We start from the raw sequence: 25,612 nt of genomic DNA on the forward strand, positions 1-25,612 counted from the left end.
CCAGGCGCCCGGATTCCTTCCGGGTGCCCGAACCACCATTTTCTAGAAACTCGTTTTCTTGCAAGAAAATATTAGTCTGAGGCAAAATAAAAGTTATATTTAAATAGAGTAGTAATTAGATTCTATCTCACCGAGACCAGAATCTAGTCTTGATCTCAACTTAGATTCCCGAAATGGTTTTAAGTTGGATCGACGCCTAAGTTCCCTAACTGGGAACACGTCCTCACCAAGTCACTCCCCTCCAGTGACTTACCTTAACTTACCTGCCAGACATCCGATCAGCCCGTCGACCTGTCTAAACTTCGTGTAAGTTATCCAATCAGCCCGTCGACCTAGTTGAACTTCCTTACAACACTAAGTTAGCACAATAGATAAAATGGTAAGGTAAAACAGTGTTAACAGAATTCAAGATTCACTGGTTCGGTCGACCAGAAACTAGTCGATCACATATAACCTAGGGTTATTTCCTCCTAGGGTTGCCTAGTTTCACTCACTAGGATTTCCATTTCCTGGCTTCACTCATCAGGACTTCCTCCTCCTAGCTTCACTCACTAGGGTCCGGCTTCATTCACCGAGACTTCCATCACCTTGTTTCACTCACTAGGGTCTGGCTTCACTCACCAGGACTTCCACTACATAGCTTCACTTACTAGGGTTTGACTTCACTCACCAGGACTTCCACCACCTAGCTTCACTCACTAGGGCCCGACTTCACTCGCCATGACTTTTACTATCTAACTTCACTCACTAGGATCTGGATTCACTCACCAGGACTTCTATCTACTACCTAACTTCACTTACCGGGACTTCCACTTTATCTAGTTATGACTTCTCCTTGCTTGTCATCTAATCCTAACTAGACTACTCTTTTCCAAATATCAAGTCATGTTTGAATTAACCTTTGGTCAAACTGACCAGACTTTGATGTATTATCAAACATCCAAACCCTAGAAGTCAATTGCACCAATAAATATTTTATGAGTAAGTTTATATTTTGCTTAAGTCTCATAGTTGGTTTTACATTGAGACATTTTATTTTGTGTTAAATAAGTAGATAATGTTTAAAATGGCTATAAATCGCGTTATTACTGATGTTGTTTTTGATAATATTTTGAATATGTTACTTAATGTGTTGAATTTATTTTATTTTGGAAATAAAGAAAATAAATTTTATTTCAATTATAATGTTATGGTAATAGTTAGAAAGAAAGACAATTCATCTTCTATTGGATACAATTTATTACTATCAATCTGAATGATATGATAGATGGTTTGGATCATTCAGATGGTTTGGAGACTATTGGATCTTCAAAACTTTAAATGTTAAACATTATTTCTTCTCTTCTCTAAAAAAAAATTTAAAATATTTTAAAGTTTAAATTTTAAAATTTGAAGTGTTTCTATTTCAAATTTAGGAGATTATGTTAATAAATAAATATTAAAAAAATAGTAAATAAATTAATAATAGAAGACATCGAATACATACATAATTAAAATGAAAAAATTATTATTTAAAAAAATAGAGAAATTATTTTTTTAATATTTTTAATGTATTAATTAATAAAGGTAAAATTGAAAATTTATTTGATTCTCATTCCTGATCTCGATTCAAAATAAATATTATTAATTATAATCATATTCATTATAGATTTTGAACCAAATACTAATAATATAATTCTGGTTTTCATTTTTATTGACCCGTAATCAAACTTATTACTACTTCAATTGATAAATTTGAACCAAACATCCTCTTAATTAATAATAATAAAATAATATAGAATTTATTTAAGTATATATGATGATATAACAGGGATATAATCAAATTACGAAAAATGATAGATGATCTACCTGGGAGTTGTTACTTCTTAGATCCTAAATTATATTATTCTGTTAAAATAATTGAACTAAATGATATTATATTATTTTATTTCTCATAATCAATAAGCAAGTTTATGCATAATAATTTAAATCAAACATATGTAAACCTATCTTCGTTACTTAAATTAAATAAGATTAATTATCACAACTTTGATAGATAATTAAAATTAATAATAATAATTTTCAATCAACCATGGTTAAAGTAGTCTGTCTCTAATTAAGTATGTACACCTTTACCCGGAGGCAATAGAAAATCTATAAATCAATTTTTTTAAAAAAAAATCATATTTTTATTTAGATTTATATCATAATAAATATATAAAAAAAATTAAAACAATTTTTTAAACCTTCTCATTTATCAATTGCCTCCACCGGAACCTGCGTTACCCTAGACATTACCAGCCTACTATTAGAAATAGAAGTGGGGACCACATGCGAATCGGACTGGATAAGAAAGCTCCAGTTGTGTGATGCCGATCAATCCGCACTCAAATTTTCTACGCGGTCGCCCGCACCTTGTACTCGCCCCTGACCCAGTAGCGACTAAACCTCGCCAACAATGCGGACGCCTCCTCACTTCGAATCCTCCGCCTCCAACGGACTCCTCGAGGTTTGCTTTCGATCTCCGCTACAAATCTCTCCCTGATCTCTCGTCGGCCGCAAAACCTTCCATCTCCGCTCTCTCGATGGCAGCGTCGATCTCTCTCTCCCTCTCCCCGGCCTCCACTCCCAGATCCGGTCCCGCCGCGGCCAGGCTCGGTGCCGCCTTCGGCAGCAACAGCCTGAGCTTCTGCGGTCTTCGTAGGGAGGTTTTGTCCCTCCGCTCGGTTGGTTCGGCGGAATCGCGCAGGATGATCGCGGATCTCGCCCGACATCGCGCCGCCAAGATCGTGGCTGCAGCTGAGAACAACGGGAAGCCTGCCAAGTTCGACTACGACCTCATCATAATCGGAGCTGGCGTCGGTGGTCATGGAGCTGCGCTTCACGCGGTCGAGAAGGTACTATAGTCTTCTCTGCTGATCAATTCTTACATGGCATCTGAGGCACGCCGTATGTTTTGAACTTACACTCTCTCCTCCGAACATTCGGTGCTTTATCTCGTAATGCATCGCCAAAAGTAGCTTGCCTTACCTGCGATGATTTCCTTGCGTGGTCTTATGTCAATCGACGCTTTGACATCATGCGATTTTTCTGACATATGTGGTGTAATCAGTGTGCTTTTCTCTACTTTTATGGCTTATCTTTTACCCACTGATGATGGCGTTCCATGTTTGGTGAGTTGTTGCAATTCGTGGTATTTGAATCACACATGAATAACCGACAATATTCTACAAGTATTTTCAAGTAGAAAATAGTCTGTAGAGAAAATTAGCAATCGTAATGGTTCTAATTGCACTTCTAGCACAGTATCTGATTCTGCTGCTTATTTCATGGCCAAATGAAGATTTTTTACATCTGTGACTGTAACTGAACCATCAACCTTATCTATGTTCTCTTGAAAATCTGTATTGACATTTATGACTTCTGACTCACTCATGGAGTTCTCTACATATGCTTAGCAACGTGGGTTATTACCTCGACTAGGAGTGCAAAATAATGTATTTGTTTTGCAGGGTTTGAAAACTGCCATTATAGAAGGGGATATTGTTGGTGGGACTTGTGTAAACAGAGGGTGTGTCCCATCTAAAGCTCTACTAGCAGTCAGTGGTCGCATGCGTGAATTCCAAGATGAACATCATCTGAAGGCACTGGGTCTACAGGTATTACAATGTCACTTCTCTCAACATGGAACTGAAGTCCCCCCTCAACAAGAAATTGACATAAATCTGGTTACTATTGTACAATATCAATGTCATGTCACCTGAAGGCATTCAAACCTACATTAACTTTGTGAAACTTTTAAAAAGATTGTTCCTTTATCTTTTGAACCTATAGTTCTAGAGGTCTTCATTTTCTTTTGCTTGTAGCATAAATATCTTAGAGAGATAAATGATGTGACAAAATTTATCTTTTTTTCACCATTTATGTTAATATTTTGCTGATGTCATCTCATTCCTCTGAAAAAAGGTTGCCTCTCCTGGTTATGATAGACAAAGTGTTGCTGATCATGCAAACAATCTTGCCTCTAAAATCCGGAGCAACTTGACTAATTCATTGAAATCTTTAGGCGTTGATATACTGACAGGCTTTGGCACTATTGTGGTAAGTTGCATGTGCTCAATGTCGAACCTTGTTTTATACTTGTCCATCATTATGCCACCTCATTTATAGCTGAGTTTCATCCTAATTAGATTGAAATATTTTTTCTTATGGATATATTCTTACAATCATTTGATCATTATTTGATATGGTGTTAGGAAAACTGTGGAAAACCATTTGCTTGTGGTTAAATCATATTTTTTGAGTAAATATTTGAACCTGTTGTTTATTAATTTAGCTACTATTTTCGCCATCCATATATCTTTTGGTTAACTTAAAAATCAGATCTTAACCATACTGTGTTTAAATAGATATTCCTGCTCAGTTACATATCAAACAAAGAAGTAAAAAGGTGAAAATTCTTTCAGTCGAAGGAACTATATAAATGACAAAAACATATTCCAGTTCTCTATAATTTTCATTGGCTTAATATTTTTATTCATCTTCTATAGAAGATCTGTTATTAATCTCTCATCAATTGAGTGCCATTAACTAAAAAAATATACAAAAATCAAATGGTTTGTAGAATTTCAATGCCTATCCCACATGAACTATAAAATTATGAGAAGATATTTTTACTTCACTTAATTTTTATTGGTTTGATATTTTTATTCATATTGATTAGAAGGCTTTGTTTCATCTTGACATTGTGGTGCCATTAAATAAAAGAATATGAGAACCAAAATCAAGTGTACATTGTTATTGGTAGCTAATGGAAAGAGAAAATTACATTTTCAGTCCTATAACTTACATCTTTTTCAATTTTAGTCCTGTTATGTGTTAATTTACGTTCCTAGTCCTGTAACTTATAATATTTTTCAATTTCAATCTTTTTTCTTTCAAAATTGAAAATTTTCAACGGAAAATGTTGAGTTGTAAATTGAATTTGGGGATTTTGATTTTTTTATGACCCACGCACTTTTTATATTCCAACCACCAACTAGACATTTTCCGTCGAAAAATTTCAATTTCAGAGGAAAAAGGACTAAAATTGAAAAATATTACAAATTACAGGATTAAGAACGTAAATTAACTCATAATAGGACTAAAATTAGAAAAGATGCAAGTTATAGGACTAAAAATGTAATTTTCTCCTAATGGAAATCATATAATATTTGCTCAAACTGGCCTTTTTGGCATATATTTGTTTTAGTTATTCATTGCAATAAATCTTACAAGAGACAGCAGCTATACTGTGTTAGTGCTTGCATGCTCTGTTTGTTATTTGTCGGCTTTGATTAACTTAGATAAAGGTGCAGAATACAAATATCTTGTATAGAGATTTAGATTGTCAGTTACAAACTATATTATCTGTTATATTGAGAGCAAACATGGTAGTGCTTCCTTTCTAGCTCTCATCTTTCTCAGTGGTTTGCATTGTTGCCTTCACCAGAGAGTTGTAAACTAGGCTTACTGATGTTCTCAGGGGACACAAAAGGTGAAATATGGAAAAGTTGGGTTTCCAGATACAGAAGTTACAGCTGAAAACATAATAATAGCTACTGGATCTGTTCCTTTTGTACCCAAAGGCATTGAAATTGATGGTAATTCCTTATCTTGTGTCTTTTTTGTTGGTAATTAGCCAGTCATATCTGTACACTCAGATTCTAACATGTTGTTCATGTAGGAGAATTTCCAATGAGATGTTCATTTGTGCATTCCTTGCTTCTTTTCTTTATCATATTGGTTTAATCTATGTACCTTTTTTCAGAAGTGATGAACTGATTCTTTTTAGTCACTTTGATTATTCTTGAATATTGTTTTTCTGTGGAAGCAGCTTAACTTGTATAACAACCCTTCTTTCCTTGTTGCTTGGCTGATATGACATTTCATTTTCTTAAACATCTCTCATCTTCAAATCTACTTCCATGGTCGACTTGGTAGTGCTTGGATACACTGTTCCACTAATTTTGATCTTTGGTGATATGGGCAGGAAAAACTGTATTTACTAGTGATCATGCACTCAAGCTGGAATGGGTGCCAGATTGGATAGCTATAGTAGGAAGTGGTTATATTGGACTTGAGTTTAGTGATGTCTACACTGCCCTTGGTAGTGAGGTATTTGCATTTCAGCTTCCCCTTTCTTTGATTTTTTATCAGCTGTATCTATTCCTTGGTTGATTCTTTTACTCAGCTCCCTTCTTTTACGCAGCTCCATTTTTGTACGAAATAATTAGTTTGGACAATTAGTGTTCCAGATACTTAGGGTAATGATTTGTATAATTGTATTCCAATATTTTCTTTATAACAGGAATCCTTAATGTAAAATCAAATGCCATGCTTTGTTACATTGCCTTTCTCCTAAGTCCCAACGTTCATCAGAAAACAAGTCTTAGCATACCTTATTCCCACATTACCACATTGACATGCTCTTTGTCTGAATTAAGGTGGTTCCTGAGTACATGACAGATACTTCTTAATGGTGTTGGTGCTTCTACAAGCATATTGCCTTTAATAAGAAAGAGGTTTATATCATAATTCACTGGCCACTGTTAATCTTTCTTCACTCAACTAGACCTTTGTATGTAGTGGGTCCATCAAACAACCTATGACTTGACAAATGATGTGTGCTATTAAAGTTTGTTCCAAGGTTTGTTTTTTTAGTGAAACAGCTAGAGCCCAAGTATTTCTGTACTTCTGTACAGTTAGATCAAAAAACAAAACCTCATCTTTATTTCTCCTATGGAGCAATACTCCACCTTTGTTAGTTCCATCGAACTTGTATGAATTTTAGTTTTTTGTTTGCTTGGAACACTTCTGATCCTGTTTTTATTTGTATAAGGTTACTTTTGTTGAAGCTCTAGATCAGCTAATGCCTGGATTTGATCCTGAGATATCAAAGATGGCTCAGAGAGTTCTTATTAATCCTAGGAAGATTGATTATCATACAGGTGTATTTGCAACCAAGGTTTTAGTTCTCCTTCCTCTAACCTCTGTTCCCTTTGATTGGAAATTTTTGTAAGGTTCTTTTGGTTGGCAGTTAAAGCATCACCATTTTGGTTTTATATGGTCTTATAGATCACACCAGCAAAGGATGGGAAACCTGTTCTTATTGAACTTATCGACGCCAAGACAAAGGAACCAAAGGATACTTTAGAGGTGAATACGTGCACTTTCAGTTTTTTTATCACTTCTGCATCTGTCGCTTTATCATAATGTAAACAAATTTCAACACACTATCAGACATCGGCTTTACATATTTGTGGTGAAAGTAGCCCTATTTTGGACTTTATTGACAAGAGATCTCAGTATTTTTGATGGATTGCCTTTTTTTAAAAAATAAATCCCTCTAGTTTGGACAGTCGTTTAATAATAGACAGTTGTTACTCAAGCTATGCATGAGTTTTTAGGGGGGAAACTATAATGTCTTCTGAAGGCATACCTACCTTTATCCAAAACAGTTACTTGATCCATTTAGAGGCTGCCTTTGTTAGTTAGGACGTCTCTTTTCAGAGTAACGGGTATTCTATGTATAACTTATTTGCTTTGATGTTGTAACTAACTTGCCTTTTTCTGCAGGTAGATGCAGCAATGATAGCAACTGGAAGGGCACCATTCACAAAGGGACTTGGCTTAGAAAATGTAATCTTCAAACTTTTTGATCTTTATCAAATAGGAGGCAAAATATGTGGTTTTTGATGTTCTCTCGTATGATTTCCAGATAAATGTAGCTACTGTACGTGGGTTTGTCCCAGTTGATGAGCACATGCAAGTAACAGATGCAGATGGCAATCTGGTTAGTTTAGCATTTCTTCCAGAAGAGTAATACATACACTTTTAGATGTCTATAGTTTCATATTGCATATAACCCTTGCAAATGATCTGCAAAATTCTCCATGTAGGTCCCTCATTTATTTTGCATAGGAGATGCCAACGGAAAGTTGATGCTTGCTCATGCTGCCAGTGCACAGGGGATATCGGGTACCATCTCCTTTCATAGTATAATTATTTTTCATAGTTTTTAAATTCTTGCAGTTTGATAATTCATTATGCTTTGAACATAGTTGTCGAGCAAATCTGTGGCAACGATAATGTGCTTAATCATTTGAGCATTCCTGCTGCATGTTTCACTCACCCTGAGATCAGTATGGTTGGACTCACAGAGGTAAGCACAACTTAGATATGAATTTGAAATAAGACTTCAACATTTCATTAGTTTCTCTGGTAGATTAAATTACATGATATTTATGATTATAGAAATCAACCAACTGTTTACTGAACAGTAGCTCAACTATTACATTGATGCTGACATGTGGAATTTCAAAGAACAATTTGCTTGCTTCGATAAAGGATCAACGAAATAAATCATAAAAGCACAAGTCTAGATTTGTTAGAAGGAATTGGACCTAGCCAATGGAAATGTGGAACTGTACCAGTTAAGTTAGCATATTCAATTTGTGGTTTGTGAAAATTTAATTTTTCTCAACTTACTTTTGCAGCCACAAGCTAGGGAGAAAGCTGAAAATGGTGGTTTCCCGATCAGTGTTGCTAAAACCAGTTTCAAGGCGAACACCAAAGCTCTGGCAGAAAATGAGGGGGAGGGGATTGCTAAGGTTACAATCTATTCCTTTGTGAATTTAACACTGTCTCTTCACATTTTGATTCCACGGAATCGAGCAGAAGTGTTACTGCTGACACATTCCATCTGATTTGGGACCTAATTTTTTTTTTCATAAACTTCTAAGTCAATTAACTTTGATTTGGGAACTAAATCTTTTTGCCTAAAATTCTTAAGTTAATTAACTTTTTTTTTTGTGTGTGTTTTAAACAATCAACTTAGAAAATTAGAACTTTGTTTCCTCTTTCCCACACCAACAAATTACAAACTTGGGAAATTTTCTGTGGATTCATGATTAACTTCGAGATCTTGTTTGCTTAAATGCAGTTAATATACAGACCTGATACTGGGGAGATTCTTGGAGTACATATTATAGGGCTGCATGCTGCTGACCTCATCCACGAGGCATCAAATGCTATTGCCTTGGGAACAAGATTACAGGTAATCATATTTACATAATCTGACTCGTGATTCATGATTTTTTTTTAATGATAACAAATTGAATTGCTCTGATACAATTATTTATTTTACATGTTCGATGCATCTAAATACTAACAACATGCCATTATGTTCTACTATTTCGACAAACACATTATTTAAATGCCTAAATAATTAGTTCACAGTTTTGAATGAACCTGAAAAATCCTTTTCCTACAATGAAAGGACCAGTAGAACTCATACACGAACACCACTTTATGTTTTGGGGATTAATTTACTTTTGTATGTTTGACAATTAACAGAGGTCTTCTTTTGCGCAATGGTCGTGAAGGTTTGTTGATATCATATTGTATATTTGCACTTGTAGTGCTCCGACCACCATGTGAAAAGTCTTGAATAATGCATGATTACCGTCCTGCTCTTTTTACCTTCATATGATGTTTAAATCTTATTATTAAGGCAGAATCCGTCTTTTTTAAATAACTAAGAGTTCTCGGAAAGTGCAAATGTTCCATTTTGAAGGATCCCAAATGAACGGCTGCTTACAGTTTGCTTTATCACAGCAACAAACATTCAAAACCCTCACGTGTATTCAGTGAACAATCACACCAACTTGTTTGCTTTGTTATGTGTGCAAGCCAAGCCAATTCTAGTTACTCAACTAAATCAAACTATTATCTTAAATCTCAACAGGACATTAAATTTGCTGTTCATGCACATCCAACCTTATCTGAAGTCTTGGACGAACTCTTCAAATCTGCCAAGGTATGTAGCTCAATGAAATAAAAAATAATCTCTTTGATATTTGCATGCGTAAATTCTGAAACACAATAGTTTCAATTTAGTTATGTTGAATAACACGTTACCGTAGTCATATGGATCATGTGTTAATCTTAAGATCAAGAATCTCTGGTAGATAACACATAAAATATAATTTAGTGCTTTCGTTGTCTTCACAATCTTAATTCAGTTCTCAGTGAAAAATTTATCGCAAGAATTTGCTTATTAGGATTTCTCTTAAGAAAATGGTTGTAACTTATATGATATTTTTTTTAGAAAAAAAACTTATTTCTGAATAATATTTAGCAGCCTTATACAAAAGAATACGATTTTGTTCCAATATTTGGATGCAGAAATATGAGGAATGACTCATAACTTTCTATAATTTAAGAGATAGAAAGCTTTGTTCTACCATTATTAAGTATAATATTATTTATCAGGTTAGTATTTCTAAAACTAAGACTGAGATAAATAAACCGGGTGCGGAGGTCAAATGAGCCAGAAAACTGATCAAGCTTAGATGTTGATTGAACCGAGCATGTTGGGTGAATTAGAGGAGCCAAAAAATTGAATGCATATTTGCACTAGTTTGACCTCAGAATTGATCATTCTTCCTTTTATTGTCATTTTGATTTCATGTCCCATTCCCCATTGTAACCACATGCACATTGAAAGCTAGAATTAATGGTGTTGTGAAAAATTTACTATTGAATTTGACTAGCTAAGTAAGACTTAACAACAATAAGGACTACAAAAATCAAAAGGGTGCTCCTTTTATTGGAATTGTCAAAAGGGCGTCTGTTTTTCATTTACCATCAAAACATCGGTATCTTTTTCAACTTTGATGAACATTAATAATAGTATGTTGTAGTAACTATGAACCGGAACTGTTATGATATAGACACTTTATCTTTGGCCAAGATCAAATTATATTATAATTGCTATGAATTGTAGCTATTACAATATAGATATTTTATCTCATAAATATTATGTTGTAGCAATTATGAGTAAATAACAAACACTGTTTTAAGTCATTTTTATTTTATATTGAAGCAGTTAGGCCTGTAGCTGCTATAGTGTGCTATAATACGGAGAAAATATAAATATTTTCAGGAAGAAAAATGGGATTCGGTACTGTCTTGTTGATAAATGGAAAATGAGCTCCTGATTCCAATAAAAAGGATGTCCATTTGATTTTTACTCAATAAAAATTGGTGAACAACCTCAATCTGAATGTTATGATAGTTCACTGCTGAATCCAACCAGGTTCCACAGGTCTTGTTTGAGAAACATTCGACAAACTCATTCGTCAGACATCTGGTTCCCGAAAGATTGAAATTCAAAAAAAGAAAAAAAAACTTCTTGGGGATCATAATAGTAGTCCTTGCTGCTTGTTTTTGCAGCTTAATTCTGGCGTAATGTCTTCTGTAAACGAACCAGTTGCTGTATAATCAACCGGTGTCACCCAATAAGCTTTTGATAATTTGGAGGAAGCTTCGACCACGATTTCCAAACCGTATCGAGAATTTCAATTTTATAGCTGAAGATCGCGAGCAATGCAACCGATGCGATGGAAACAGCTAGAGAATTTTTCTTGATCACATTTTTTTTTCTCCAAAAAAAAAAAACAATTTGCCCCATATTTTGTCTCTGGATTTTATTGTTAGCATCAGGGCAGGTACGATGGTTTCGTTAATGTTTTTTCTGCTTCTTTCTTTTGTTTGTTTTTTGGGTCATTTTGCTTCAATTTGATGGACTTTTCAATGGCTAAAGCTGAACTACACATGCCAGCCGTCTCTGTGTTTCTTTTGTTTCTGTCTGGTCATCATATTGCATTGGAAGTGAATGTTTTTGGGCAAAAATAATATATATATATTATTTTATTAAAAATCTCTCTCTTTACTAACTAATTTTGATGAAACTTAAAATATATTTACGTTAATATCTTTTTTCTATTTACATTAAAAATAATTTTAAGGTTTATTAATAATTCTATAAACGAAATAATCAGTGATCTAGAGTTTGAAACTCAGTTACATCGTATTATTATGATTTTTTCTTATCGTTAATTTTTTTTGGTTGTTTTATTTAAAAAAAATATAGTTCTCTTTAGTCCTATATCTTAGAATTGACAATATTATGATCAAAAAAGTTTCTATAAATATTTTAGGTCAACGATATTAAAAAATATATTTTTCTTAATTTTTTTTATTAAGACAAGTATAATATTAAATTAAAATAATTTTTTTCATATGGAAGTCCGTTACAGTACTTTGTTGCTGGAATTTTCGAGCGTCACTATTGAATGGGTCTGACGAATTTTATCCAAATAATTAATTCTTTGTTTATCAGGGTGACACTAGAAAATTTAAATAATTTAGATTTTTAAATATTTAAATAATTTATATATTATTATATTACACACGCAGCATGATGTGTTTCTCTCTTTTTTTTTATATATTTTTATTTATATTTTTATTTTTTTTTAAAGAACGGTCTGGTTTGTAAACTTTGCAATCTGGATCGAATGATCTGGAAGTAAATTGATCCGGGATAGATTGAGATTGGATTTTGTAGTGGAATCTAAATAGAATTGTTAAAATTGTACCGATCTCATGTTACAAATGATTTCACACACGATTGGAACAACGGACAGGTTGATAAGATAATATCTCATGTCATTAAACCTAAAAGATTGAAAATAATAAGGATGACTATGAAAAAATGGAAGTTCACGATTTCGAAACGCCGCATAACACGGAAAGAAAAAATTTTTTCTCCCGGCCCACCCTCTCCGTACACGATCAAAAATCCCATAGCATACAAAATATTAATCAAAACATATATAAAACAAATCTTCAATCACAGAGAATTTGTAGTACAACAACACTATATACGATATCTACTGCCCATATTTTCATTGATCCGGAATTCAGCTAGCTCCGGCACTTGGGCATCCTCAGGTTGAACATGCCGAGAGCGGCGATGCGGACCAAATACTAGAATTCTTTTGGGAAGTCGCCGCTACAGTCGTCGTTGGAGACTCATTCCTCGTCATCAGGGTAGCAGAACTTCGACAGGAAATCCGCCGGAGAGTTGGCTTCTCAGTAGGTGAACGAGAAGGAGACGGATCGAAATAAGGAGGCCGCAACAGCGATCTAGAGAAGCAGACGGTCGCATGAACCCTCTGCTTCTCTCACCCCGTTCAGGATCTCGACCGATATCAAGGAATCGGTGACAACCCGAACAACGAAGAAGCTGTTGGATCGTGAATTCACTAGGGGGGATGAATAGCGAAAAAAATTATCGAGTAAATACGCAGCGGAAAAAGCGAAAATTAAAGCAACGCTAACACAAGTAATTTTTTACTTAGTTCGGAGCCTTTGTCGACTCCTACTCCAAGGCCCGCACTCGTCGAGTGCTTTCGTTGGTCAATCTACTAGCAATTCGAATATTTGATTACAAAAAGTTAGGTACATAAATGCTAGAAAGAAAATACCAATAATAAATAATAAGACAGAAAAACAGAGCTTTGTTGGAGAGCCTTCGCATCGTCGCAGAAGCACAGAAGAGTAGATCGTGAGTTGTTCTCTTTGATCCAGCCTTCACCCTCCTTATATAGGAGGTTCGGGGCACCCGGATCCCCTCGGGGCACCCTGAAAGTGACGTAACCGAGCCAGTCAACGAGCTCCACGTGGCAAAGCGATGATATGGATAAAAGTTGCCTCCGGGCGCTCGGATCACTTCCGGGCGCCCGAACCCTTGTTTTCCCGCAAATTCCTTCCTACAAGAAAATGTTAGTCCGGAGGCGAATATAAGATATATATCCTGCAAAACAAAGTATTGTCACAGTTTAAAATCAAACAGAATATTAATTATATTCCATCTCTCCGAGATCGGAATCTAGTCAAGATCTCGACTTAGAGTTCCGAAATTGTTCTAAGTCGGATCGGCGCCTAAGTTCCCTTCCCGGGAACGCGTCCTCACAGTCACTCCCATCCAGTGACTTACCTTCACTTACTTGCCAGACGCCCGGTCAGCCCGTTGATCCGTCTGGACTTCGTGCCAGCTATTCAGTCAGCCCGTTAACCTAGCTGGACTTCGTGCCAAACGTCCGGTCAGCCTGTCGACCCGTATGGACTCCGTGCCAGCTATCCGGTTGGCCTGTTGACCTAGCTGGGCTTCGTGCCAAACATCTGGTTAGCTCGTCGACCTATCTGGATTTCTCCTACACACTTGATCAAAGTGGTTAGAACACAAATAAAACTAACTTAACCTACTTTGTCATTCATCAAAACTTAAGTTAGACCGTCAGTGCTAACCGCACCAACAGAAGCCTCTGTGGAAAGCTTCTTGTAACCCCCCTCAGAATGGCTTGCAGTTCACGGTAAACCACCGTCTTCGGTTGGCCTTTGTTTCTGCTGGCTGCGGCAACTGCGAACATCACTTTGCCGGTGTGGCTACGACCGATGCACCCAAGGCCTATCCTATCGGTGTGGATCGATGCTTCGTAGTTGATTTTGATTTCTCCAACGGAAGGGGGAACTCGACGGCACATCACAGCGGGCTCCTGCGTTGTGGCTGAAGAAAGTGAAAGACGTGGAGGAAGATTACAACCTATTTGTAGTGGAGGAGGATGGCGGTCTATCAGCAGCCGTGGTGGGGAAGGAGGAGAAGGCAGAAGAAAGAAACTGTGATGGCGGTGTTCCATGTTCGATCTCTCTGGGACCGGGTAGAGCTTTCTTTCCGGTTGTCTACCTGTCGAAAAACAAGAAATGAGGGGATTTAGGAAATGCAGGTAAGTGTCTGCATTCGCTTAAACAGCATCATCCGAGTGCAGAATAAAGCATCATCCGAGGGCAGAATAGTCATTGCAAATTGGTTATTAATCTTCGTGGAAAAAATTGAATGAAGGTGACGATAAATTGGTAAAAATTTCAAAATTGGAAAGTTTTCGATTCTATTCGAAATTAATAAATTTTAAGGTGCAAATTTAAAGGAGGCCGCAGCAACGATCTAGAGTAGCAGGCGGTCGTACGAACTCTCTGCTTCTCTTACCCCGTTTAGGATCTTGACCGATATCAAGGAATCGGTGACAACCCGAACGATGGAGAAGTCTCTGCGGAGAGCTTCTTGTAGCCCCCTCAAAATGACTTCCAATTTGTGATAAACCACCGACTTTGGTTGGTCTCTGTTTCTACTGGTTGCGGCGATTGAGAACATCACTGTGCTGGTGTGTCTACAACCGATGCACCCGAGTCCTATCCGATCGGTGCGGACCAATGCGTTGTAGTTGATTTTGATTTCTCCAACGGAAGGGGGAACCCACCGGCACATCACAACGGGCTTCTGCGCTGCGGCTGAAGAAGGTGAAAGACGTGGAGGAAGATTACAGCCCATCTATAGTGGAGGAGAATGGCGGTCCATCAGTAGCCGTGGTGGGGAAGGAGGAGAAGGCAGAAGAAGGAAACTGTGATGACGGTGTTCCATGTTCGGTCTCTCTCCGGGACCGGAAAGAGCTTTCTCTCCGGTTGTCTACCCGTCGAAAAACAAGAAATGAGGGGATTTAGGAAATGCAAGTAAGTGACGGTGTTCGCTTAAAAAGCATCATCCGAGGGCAGAATAGTCATTGCAAATTGGTTATTAATCTACGTGAAAAAATTGAATGAAGGTGACGGCAAATTGGTAAAAATTTCAAAATTGGAAAGTTTTCGATTCTATTCAAAATAAATAAATTTTAAGGTGCAAATTTAAAGGAGGCCACGACAATGATATGGAGTAGCAGGCGGTCGCACGAACCCTCTGCTTCTCTGACCCTGTTTAGGATCTTGACCGATATCTAGGAATCGGTGACAACCCGAATGACGGAGAAGCCTCTATGGAGCGCATCTTGTAGCCCTCTCAGAATGGCTTCCAGTTCGTGATAAACCACTGACTTTGGTTGGTCTCTATTTCTGCTAGCTACGGCGTCTGCGAACATCACTGTGCCAGTGTGGCTACGACCGATGCACCCGAGTCCTATCTGATCAGTGCGGATCGATGCATCGCAGTTGATTTTGATTTCTCCAACGGAAGTGGGGTCGCACCGACACATCACAGCGGGCTTCTGCGATGCTGCTAAAGAAGGCGAAAGACGTGGAGGAAGATTAAGGCCCATCTATAGTGGAGGAGGATGGCGGTCCATCAGCAGCCATGGTGGGGAAGGAGGAGAAGGCAGAAGAAGGAAATTGTGACGGCGGTGTTCCATGTTTGATCTTTCTCCGGGACCGGGAAGAGCTTTCTCTCTGGTTGTCTGCCCGTCGAAAAATAAGAAACGAGGGGATTTAGGAAATGTAGGTAAGTGATTGTGTTCGCTTAAAAAGCATCATCCGAGGGCATATTAGTCATCGCAAATTGGTTATTAATCTACGTGAAAAAATTGAATGAATGTGACTGCAAATTGGTAAAAATTTCAAAATAGGAAAGTTTTCGATTATATTCGGAATTAATAAATTTTAAGACCCAAATTGGTATTAATATGACTTTTTTTTTTTATAGTGCATTTGATTCAAATTATCGTCTATAATCTCTTATATATGATAATCAATGTTATGAGTAATAAAATATAATTATAATCTTATTTGATTCAACTAGATAATGGCATAATCTAATTTAATATTTATTATATTATCGCGGGTTCACTTATATAATTATTTTAAAAAATAAAAAAAAATTATTAATAATAATTATAACAATATTATTAATTAATAAATAATTTGATAATATATATAATAAATAAATATAATTGATTTATTTTTTTAAAATTTAAAATAAATTTATATATTTTAAAATATAATTAGATATACAATTTACTGATTATATATATATATATATATATATATTCTTTTCACTTTTTACTTAGGCTTCTCCCTCATGCCTGATTTTTATGGCCAACATCTTCTCCCACGCAGCTAATAACAATAATGGTAATAATCTAACAAAAGTCTATTTCTCTCCTCTACCTGTTAATTTCTACAGTAGCAATGCCGCCTTCTCTGCAAGCTGCCAGCACGCCGCCTCCTGCACGAACTTCTGGCGCCCTCTCTGCTATTGCGTTGTCTCCGTCCCGGTGACGGTCGGCCTCAGCCGCAGTTGCCGCTTGCTCTTCCTGGACCGCGTGCCACGAGTCGGTTTCGATCGATACGCGAATAGCACGAACGGTTATGAACCATCTTCGTGAAGAGGAAGTGAAAGTGATTGACACCGAAGGGATCGATGACCAGCTTCAACCCCTCCACGGTGTTGGGTAGTGCAGTCCCATGGGGCTGTGAGGGATCTCTCACATGGCGCGTGTGGCGATGTTGACTGCAACGAGCTCGTGCAGCTATTGGAGGCGAAAAAGGACGACACCCCCGAAGGCAGCTTGGTACAAACGCAATTTCACTCAATTAACAAAGCAATAGAAGTAGTATTCAGTAGCACACAATCCAGAAAGCAAACATTTATAATCTGAGTTCAGGTTTACTGATTTCAAAGTTGTTATTCCAAATAAATTTTCAACGAATTTCTTTCGATGAACTACTTAATTCCCTGAACAGACAAATCTAATGGGGAGCTAGCACTAACTGCATGGAATACTCAAACAACATAAACAAGGTAACATTTTGAGGATAGCTATAAATTAAACAATATCAATTTGAACAAAAAACAAAAATCGGGTGTGATTATCTTTTCAATTCAAATTATTTACCGGGTGCCAGGTGCCCGATATCAGGAGTCTACTTTGATTTCCACCTTTACTCTATAAGGTTTTTGAAATGAACAACATTTGAAATTAGTGGAATTAACTCTGATTTTGTTGAAATAAACACTTTAGATCAACAATGGGGTTGCCTTCAAGAAATACAAAAACAATATAAACCCAACAATAAAGTATACATAGAACACAAAACATAAATTGGCCACAAAGAACAAATGTTTAAGCCTTTGATGGGCTGTTGTACATAGGAATTTTATGCCACAGTCCACATATCAGTTCTCACACATATGGTGGATGCATGACATTTTTAACATAATGACAAGAGATCGATTGATTCTCAGGAATTGATGATTGGGATTAGCGAAGATGGGAGCTGCTAATTGGGCTTCCTCAGGTGGAATATGCTGAAGGCGTCGATGCAGAGCAAATACTGGAATTCTTCAGGGTAGTCACCGGCCATGCTGTCGTCAGATACCCATTCCTCGTCGTCAGGGTGGCAGTGCTTGGAAAGGAAATCTGCCGGACAGTTGGCTTCTCGGTAGGTGAAGGAGAAGGAGACGGATCGAAGCAAGGAGGCGGCGGCACGGACTGTCTGCTTCTCTGTTCCCGTTCAGGATCTGCACCGATATTAAGGAGTCGGAGAGAACCCTGACCGCGGAGAAGCCTCTGAGGAGGGCTTCTTGTAGACCTCTGAGAATTGCTTCCAATTCATGGTAGACCACGGACTCACGAGCTCTGTTTCTGTGTGCTGTGGCGACGGCAAACAAGCACGGCACCGATGTGGCTGCGAGCAATGCACCCGAGGCCGATGCGATCATCGCAGACGGAGGCGTCACAGTTGATTGAGATTTCTCCGGCGCGCGGGGGGGCACACAACGATTGGCTTCTGGGGCGGTGCATAGCGCGAAAGACGAGGAGGAAGGTTACCGTCGGCCGTGGTGGAGAAGGACGGCGGCCCATCAGCAGTGGCCGAGGAGGAGGAAGAGGATGACACTCCATAGTCTCTCTCGACGGAAAAACCTTGCTATCCAGTCACCACCGCCGGAAAAAACGAGGGAATGAAAAAACCTTACTCTCCAGTCACCAGCGGCCGAGAAAAACGAGGGAACGAAGAAACGAAAAAACCTTTGTCGAATATATATATATATATTCTAAACGATTTTAGATTTTAGAAAAATGGAAATGAAACCCTTTTGTAACGTGTAAAACAAAGTTCTAAACATTTTTCAACTCATTAAAAAAAAGCAAAGAAAATAAAACTTATTTATAAATTTAAAACAATTTTATTTATTAAATTAATACTAAATTAAATTATAAAAATAACGATTAAAGGTTTGAGTTGGCGAGCTTGAACCAGTTTTCTTTTATCAAGTTTTTTTTTTCCATTTTTTTTAAAAAAAAATCAAAATTCGTAAAAAATGAGTATTTATTATTCATTTTTAATAATATTAGTTTTGTGTTGTAAAATATTTGTATATATTTTTAAAATGAAAAATAATGTAGATAGGACAGAAAAAAAATATATAATTATACATATTGTTACTACCAATATTATCTCCTCTCTAATCGACAATCTTGATTAAGGATAAACTCAATTCAAACTTAGAATTGATCGAACTCGAATCAAATTCAAACTAGCTCATTTAATATTTAAGTCGATCTTAAACTTACTTAATACAGCTTGAGGTTATCAAGCCCTAATGAACTAGACTATATATATAATATATTATTTTTATTTATTTATATAAATATTTAACAATTTAGTAACGTCAAATAATTAATGGTAAGTATTAGATAAAATCTCAAAATTTGAAAGTTTATTTTCAAGAAAATCAAACAGTTAGTATTGTTTGATTTACAGTATAAAAAATTACTATAAAATTATTTCTATTTTGGTTTGAACTCACCCTCAAAAGTTTGATTTTAATTCACATTTTTTAGCCGAGCTCAGCCTGTGATTAGATGGTCAAGCAGAGCTCGAGCTCAAATTTTCAAACTCAATTGAGCTTGAGCATGAGTTGAGCCTCTTTATTTATTTCGAGCTCGCTCAAGCTCGAGTTGGGATCAGTTCAAGCTCGGGTCAATCCAATTACAACTCTAATCCAAGCATCCTACTAATTCGTTATAAATATAATTTTATAAATAAAATTTGGAAGGACAATGTTATAAATATCGTTGGTAATAATTAAGAGAAGTATGATGTTATATTAACTTTAATTTTATATTCTATATTCTTTTCTCTTGTTATTAGTTGATGATTTATGTTCGTCGTAATATCTTTCGGCATGCCTTTTAACACTTGTTATTCTCATAGAATCGACCATGTCATAAGGAGAAGGTATCGTCAGCAACTTTAAATGAACGTGTGTGAAATGTATCATCGCATCACATGTCATTATAACTCCGTGTCAAGGGATTATGTTAGATGAATCCCAACTACGATATATTTATAAGAATTTTTTCTTTAAATGAAGAAAGTAATCAAAGGATGCTGGACTTCTGGGTTGGTCGTCACGTGCGCTTTTCGATTTACCCTGATAATTGATGGAAAACTTACATGAGACCAAACCGATCACCCTCAAAGATAGTCAATAAGGATAATTGGAATTATTATTTTTATACTAGACGAAACCCTATTTTAAAGATGTTTTTCTTCTTTTTCTAGTTTGTTTTCCTCCTGTACAACTGAAGCTAATAAATATTAAATATGATTTGAAAATAATTAATATTAGATAAAACTCAAAAAAAAAAAAATATAACTCAAGTTCACTATATAAATTTCTTGCTAGGGGAAAATATTTTATTTTAAAAATAATAATTATTTCTATATCATTTATTTTAATTTTATATTTTACAAAGTTATACTTTTTGTGTTATATTTATTCTTTTCTATAAGAAACCAGTGTTATAAGCAAAATTTAATCTGCAAATTTTATTTTAAATATAGAAACAAAAAACAAATTCATTCCCAAGCTCAAATCTAAGTTTGTCCAAATCCACTATTTTTTTTTCAGGCTAAAACTCTTGAAATTACAAAAAACAGATAATATTTTTTATCATACTAATAAAATGCAATCAACAATTAATTATATGTTTTTATACAATATATACTAATAGATTATTTAATAAATTTGAAATAACTTTTTATTTTTATATGAAAAAAAAAGACACTTAGAATTTCAAAGTCAGATCACATTAACTCTATTATATACCATGAATGTAAAATTTCAGAGACAGATCACATTTGGTCTATTATATACTATTTTACTTTATATTTTATAAGAAGTCTCCGCATTTCAAATTCGAGAAGTCAAAGTCACGCGTGAACAATTTCATTTTATCATTGCGTGAAGACTCAAAAACAAAAACTAAATATTTAGGTGGCGTTTGGTTCTTCCTAGGAATCGGAATGAGAATGAGTATCATAGTATTGTGGAATGGGAATGAGTATGAATTTGGATATCATTCCTAAAAATAATGTTTGGTTAATCGAATATTTTCAATCGGAATGAACTTGAATTTTCTTTTTTACCCTTAGAGGAAAATAAGAGAAAAAATTAGATGAAAGATAAAGTTGAATGTGAAAGAAACATATAATGAGAGAGAAAGTGTGATGGGAGAAAATGAAGAGAGGGAAAGTGTGATGAGAGAAAATAAGGAGAAAGAGCGTGATAGGAAAGATTGAGAAGAGAAAAAGTACGATGAGAGAGAAAGTGTGTTGAGAGAGAAAGAGTAGTGGGAAAAAATGAAGAGAGAGAAAGTGTGATGAGAGAAAATGAGAGATTGAGAAGAAAAAGTATGATGAGAAAATGTGATGAGAGAGAAAGTGTGATAGGAAAAAAATAAAGAGAGGGAAAGTGTGATGAGAGAAAATGAGGAGAGAGAGTGTGATGGAAGAGAATGAAGAGAGAGAAAGTGTGATGAGAGAAAATATAAAGAGAGAATATGGTAAGACAGATTGAGGAGAGAGAAAGTACAATGAGAGAGAAAATATGATAAAAAATGAGGAGAGAATGAAGAGAGAAAAAATAATGAGAGAGAGTGTGTGTGTGATGAGAGAGAATACAGAGAGAAAATGATAGAGAATGTGTGATGAGAGAGAATAAGGAGAGAGTGTGATGGAAGAGAATGAAGAGAGAGAAAGTGTGATGAGATAAAATATGAAGAGAGAATATGATAAGAGAGATTGAAGAGAGAGAAATTATGATGAAAAAATAGAAGAGAATGAAGAGAGAGAAAATAATGAGAGATCGTGTGTGATGAGAGAGAATGAGAAGAGATAAAGCACATTGAGAGAGAAAATGTGATAATAGAATGAGAAGAGAGAAAGTATGATGAGAAAGAACAAAAGAGAGAGTGAAATGAAAAAAAAAATTAAACAAATATACTAAGGGTATTTTCGTCCAAAACTTAATTTTTATTTTCATTTCATCAAAACCCAAGGGAAGAGTGTGTTTCATCCATACTCAAATTTTTAAATTTCATTTCAAAATCTTAATTCCATTCCCATCAACCAAACACAAAATTTGAGAATGAATCCATTCCCTCATTCCCAAACCTCTAAACCAAACGCCACCTTAAATTAATTCCATTCACTAAAGATTCAATAACTTTTTAGTACAAAGTGCCCAAATTCATACTACTGAAACCACCCTCAAAAATGTCTTTTATACATTTATCAATGAGTTCCTCCATTTACTGGAGGAGATTTCTACAGACAACAACAAAAAGGCCAATTGCTACAACATTTGCGAGATGATAATTTAAAAAGAGATTGTTTGCTATTATTTAAATTCCTCACCGCAAACGATGGAAAACAGGAGAACTCTGAAGATCAAACAAAAATATGGATTGGAATTATTCGACATTTACTGGAGATGTTAGCAAAAACCTTTAGAAGATGATGCATAAGTTAAAACAGACATGAGATTGATCACTTGAAGTTGTATGCCCTTTTGGCAGATTCAAGTGTGTTGGATAGAAGCATAGCTATTGTCATCGGACCGACTCCCCCGGGGACTGGCGTGATAGCAGATGCGATTTTGCTAACTTCCTCGTAGCACACATCACCTACCAATCGGTAGCCACGAGGGCTTTCCGCATCCTAAAAAAATAATAGAACCAAAAAAAATATGAGTGATGATTCTAATTTTCATTTCCACTATAAATTCTCAGATGAAATAGTTCTAGCAAATAATATATAGGGTAATCAATGGAATCGAGATTTCACAATCTAATGGTTTCTAGTATAAAGATTATACTCACTTCAACACAACCAGATTCGATTCCGACAAGGTTATGCACAAAGAATCAAATACGATGATACATAGATTAAGTGAAAGTATTCAACAGATAAAACAGTGACACGGCATATAAATATCAGAACCACCGATGACAATAGCAATGACAAACAACTGTTCGTGGTTATATATTTTAGTTTCGCCTACGTCCTTGCATCTTGGCTACCAGAATCAGATGAAAAAATGGACCGATTGAGCGCTAGGTGTGGCTATTCCTCAAGTAGATTGTGAGTTAAATAGTGCAGTATTTTAGTAACTTTGTTCTAAGAAGCTTCATGACTCCGGTAGATGATGCTTGAGGAGCTAAGGTTGAGAACCGTTAGTCATATAAAAGATAGACGAATTGACTCATTGAATATGTCAGTGTCAGTCAAAACTCGAGAGGCATAACAGATACGATTTGAAATAGGTAAGAATAGCCCAATTATAGAAGCTAGTGAATGTATAAACAGTGTTGCTGAAAAAAGTTCATGAAACATCATAGATCACATACACTTCAATTACCAACAAACTCTATCGGCTAAATACGAATATATGCAAAACAATTCAAATAAGCAAGATATATATATATATATATATATATATATATATATATATATATATATATATATATATAGCTGATCATTAAGCTAGGTATTTGTAGCCAAAAACATAAAGATTAAGTAATCCTAACATTATAAATAGAGAGACAAAAAATCAAACCTACCATGAAAGGGAATATTATCTCTAGGCACAAACAATAGAATTGCATACCTAAAGAACTCAAAGTTGTGGCAAATTCAAAGGTATGCCAACTTCGGAATGCAAAAAGTAAATAACCAAAATTTAAAGTATCTTACGTCAACAGGGTTTATTCCAACATCAATCACGGTAGCCCCTGGCTTTATCCAGCTGCCTCTTACCAAGTTAGCAACCCCAACAGCTGAAATAACAATATCTGCTTGCCTTGTGATTTCCTCAGGATTTTTAGTGTTGGAGTGTACTATACTAACAGTTGCATTCGCTTTCTGTCGATTTGAGAAATAGGACTTTAGTAAGAGAAATGCAAGATACAAAAAGAATCTAAACAACAACACAAAGATGTTAGATAGCAATCTGATATTAGTGTGAAGTGCAGTACTTGCAAAAGCAATGCAGCTGGCATGCCAACAATGTTGCTCCTGCCAATTACGACAGCTCGCTTCCCCTTGATTTCAACTCCATACCGGTGCAAAAGCTCCATGCATCCCTTGGGCGTACAAGGAACAAACAACGGGTACCTACGTTGCATGGCAAGACGACCTATATTCAATGGATGGAAACCGTCCACATCTTTCTCAATGTTTACAGCACCCAATATAGTCTCCTCGTTCATATGCTGGAAAAATTCAGATTCCAATAAGCAAAATAGTGTGAGAACCAGAAAAAGTGAACAAAAGGTACTTGATAAAGAAATGTGTCAACAATTATGCAATCATGAATTGTTTTATCCACATGAACAGTTAACTTTTCAAAGTCTATCAAAGAACATTTCGTTCAATTGAATACTTTTAACTTATGGGCATTGCCTAAAATAACATTGCTAAAAACTAACAAGCAGTTAGAGGTATAGTATAATCCGTAGATCATGAAACATACTTTTGGGAAGGTCATTGAAATGAATACAAAAAATAGAGAAGCATAGCAACAAGAATTAGTAGTTCAGAGAGCATACACGGGGAAGGGGCAACTGAACGAGAATCCCATGAACAGATGAATCATTGTTGAATTCTGAAATATGCTCGATCACTTCTTCCTCAGTGGCATCCTCAGGCAAGTTAACCTCGAATGATTTTATGCCCACCGCCTCACAAGCCTTCTTCTTATTGCGGACATACGTCTGCGAATCCTTCCTCGAACCCACAAGAATGACAGCCAATCCTGGAACATGGCCGGTTGCGGCCTTCATCGTAGCAATTTCTTCAGCGACTTCATCTTTTACTTGCTTCGAGACCAGTTTGCCATCAATGACCTTAGCAGAAGCACCAGAATCCGTCGCTGCTACTGCCCCAATCAAGGAAATATCAGCCTAAAAAAAAAGAAAAATAACATTTTTGAGGCGGATCACGAACCGAAGTGATCCGAAATTTACCTCCGAAGACGAAAGATGAACTCGATCGCCGGGACAAGGTCAAACGGGTAGGGACTGAGTTGGAGGGAATCGGTTGGCGAGAGGGCGGCGGATGGCAGCGGAAAATCCTGGTAGCGGCCTCCGACGCACGGAAGGGGAGAAGGCGAGCTGTGGCGGAAGAAGAGAGATCTGAGAGCAGCGACGGCGGCGCCATGGTACGCTCCGGTAAACTTAGGGCTTCGCTTACCTAATCAGCAACGATCAAAAGCTCCTTCGGCAAAAAAAAAAAAAAAAAAAAAAAAAGCGGCCTCTGATTTTGCATTTTCGTCCTTTTCCCAAAAAAGCCCCTACAGTCCTATAAATTAAAATTAAAACTATTTCAACCTAATTAAAATTATTATATTATTTTTTTGATAACTACGAATATAACTACTGTAATCCATTTATTTTAATATATTATAACAGTTATACAATAAAAAGGTAGATCCGCTATTTTAGTAGTCCCCTAGTACCGGCCCCACGAATATGGAGGGAGGTTCATGCAGGTATACAGGTCATAGACGCATGACGGGATAAACTCCAAGTCGTCAGTTCCTGAGAATCGACTCCTGATCATTACGCCAGAGATACCA

General features: G+C 36.1%; 2 protein-coding genes across 3 annotated transcripts; one reads left to right on the forward strand and one right to left on the reverse strand.

The window, feature by feature from the left end:
- Positions 1-2,443: 2,443 nt before the first annotated feature.
- On the forward strand, positions 2,444-11,643 carry LOC122034484 (dihydrolipoyl dehydrogenase 2, chloroplastic-like). The gene is made up of 15 exons (XM_042593758.1): positions 2,444-2,876; positions 3,492-3,638; positions 3,946-4,080; positions 5,504-5,621; positions 6,011-6,135; positions 6,860-6,985; positions 7,096-7,176; positions 7,597-7,659; positions 7,739-7,813; positions 7,920-7,998; positions 8,082-8,182; positions 8,517-8,630; positions 8,963-9,076; positions 9,767-9,838; positions 11,257-11,643. Exons 1-15 carry the CDS (start codon positions 2,565-2,567, stop codon positions 11,302-11,304), a joined length of 1,710 nt encoding a protein of 569 aa, XP_042449692.1. The 5' UTR covers positions 2,444-2,564; the 3' UTR covers positions 11,305-11,643.
- A 10,594-nt stretch (positions 11,644-22,237) lies between these two features.
- On the reverse strand, positions 22,238-25,252 carry LOC122034429 (bifunctional protein FolD 4, chloroplastic-like). Of its 2 annotated transcripts, none has more exons than XM_042593680.1 (5): positions 25,002-25,252; positions 24,585-24,910; positions 24,012-24,248; positions 23,731-23,898; positions 22,238-22,695 (listed from the first exon to the last, which is right to left on the reverse strand). In XM_042593680.1, exons 1-5 carry the CDS (start codon positions 25,192-25,194, stop codon positions 22,525-22,527), a joined length of 1,095 nt encoding a protein of 364 aa, XP_042449614.1. In that variant the 5' UTR covers positions 25,195-25,252; the 3' UTR covers positions 22,238-22,524. The 2 variants fall into 2 exon arrangements, with proteins under 2 accessions (XP_042449614.1, XP_042449613.1); XM_042593679.1 differs by having other exon boundaries at positions 24,585-24,913.
- Between the last annotated feature and the right edge of the window lie 360 nt (positions 25,253-25,612).

Source organism: Zingiber officinale, chromosome 11B, assembly GCF_018446385.1.
Source record: "Zingiber officinale cultivar Zhangliang chromosome 11B, Zo_v1.1, whole genome shotgun sequence".
NCBI classification, from domain to species: domain Eukaryota; kingdom Viridiplantae; phylum Streptophyta; class Magnoliopsida; order Zingiberales; family Zingiberaceae; genus Zingiber; species Zingiber officinale.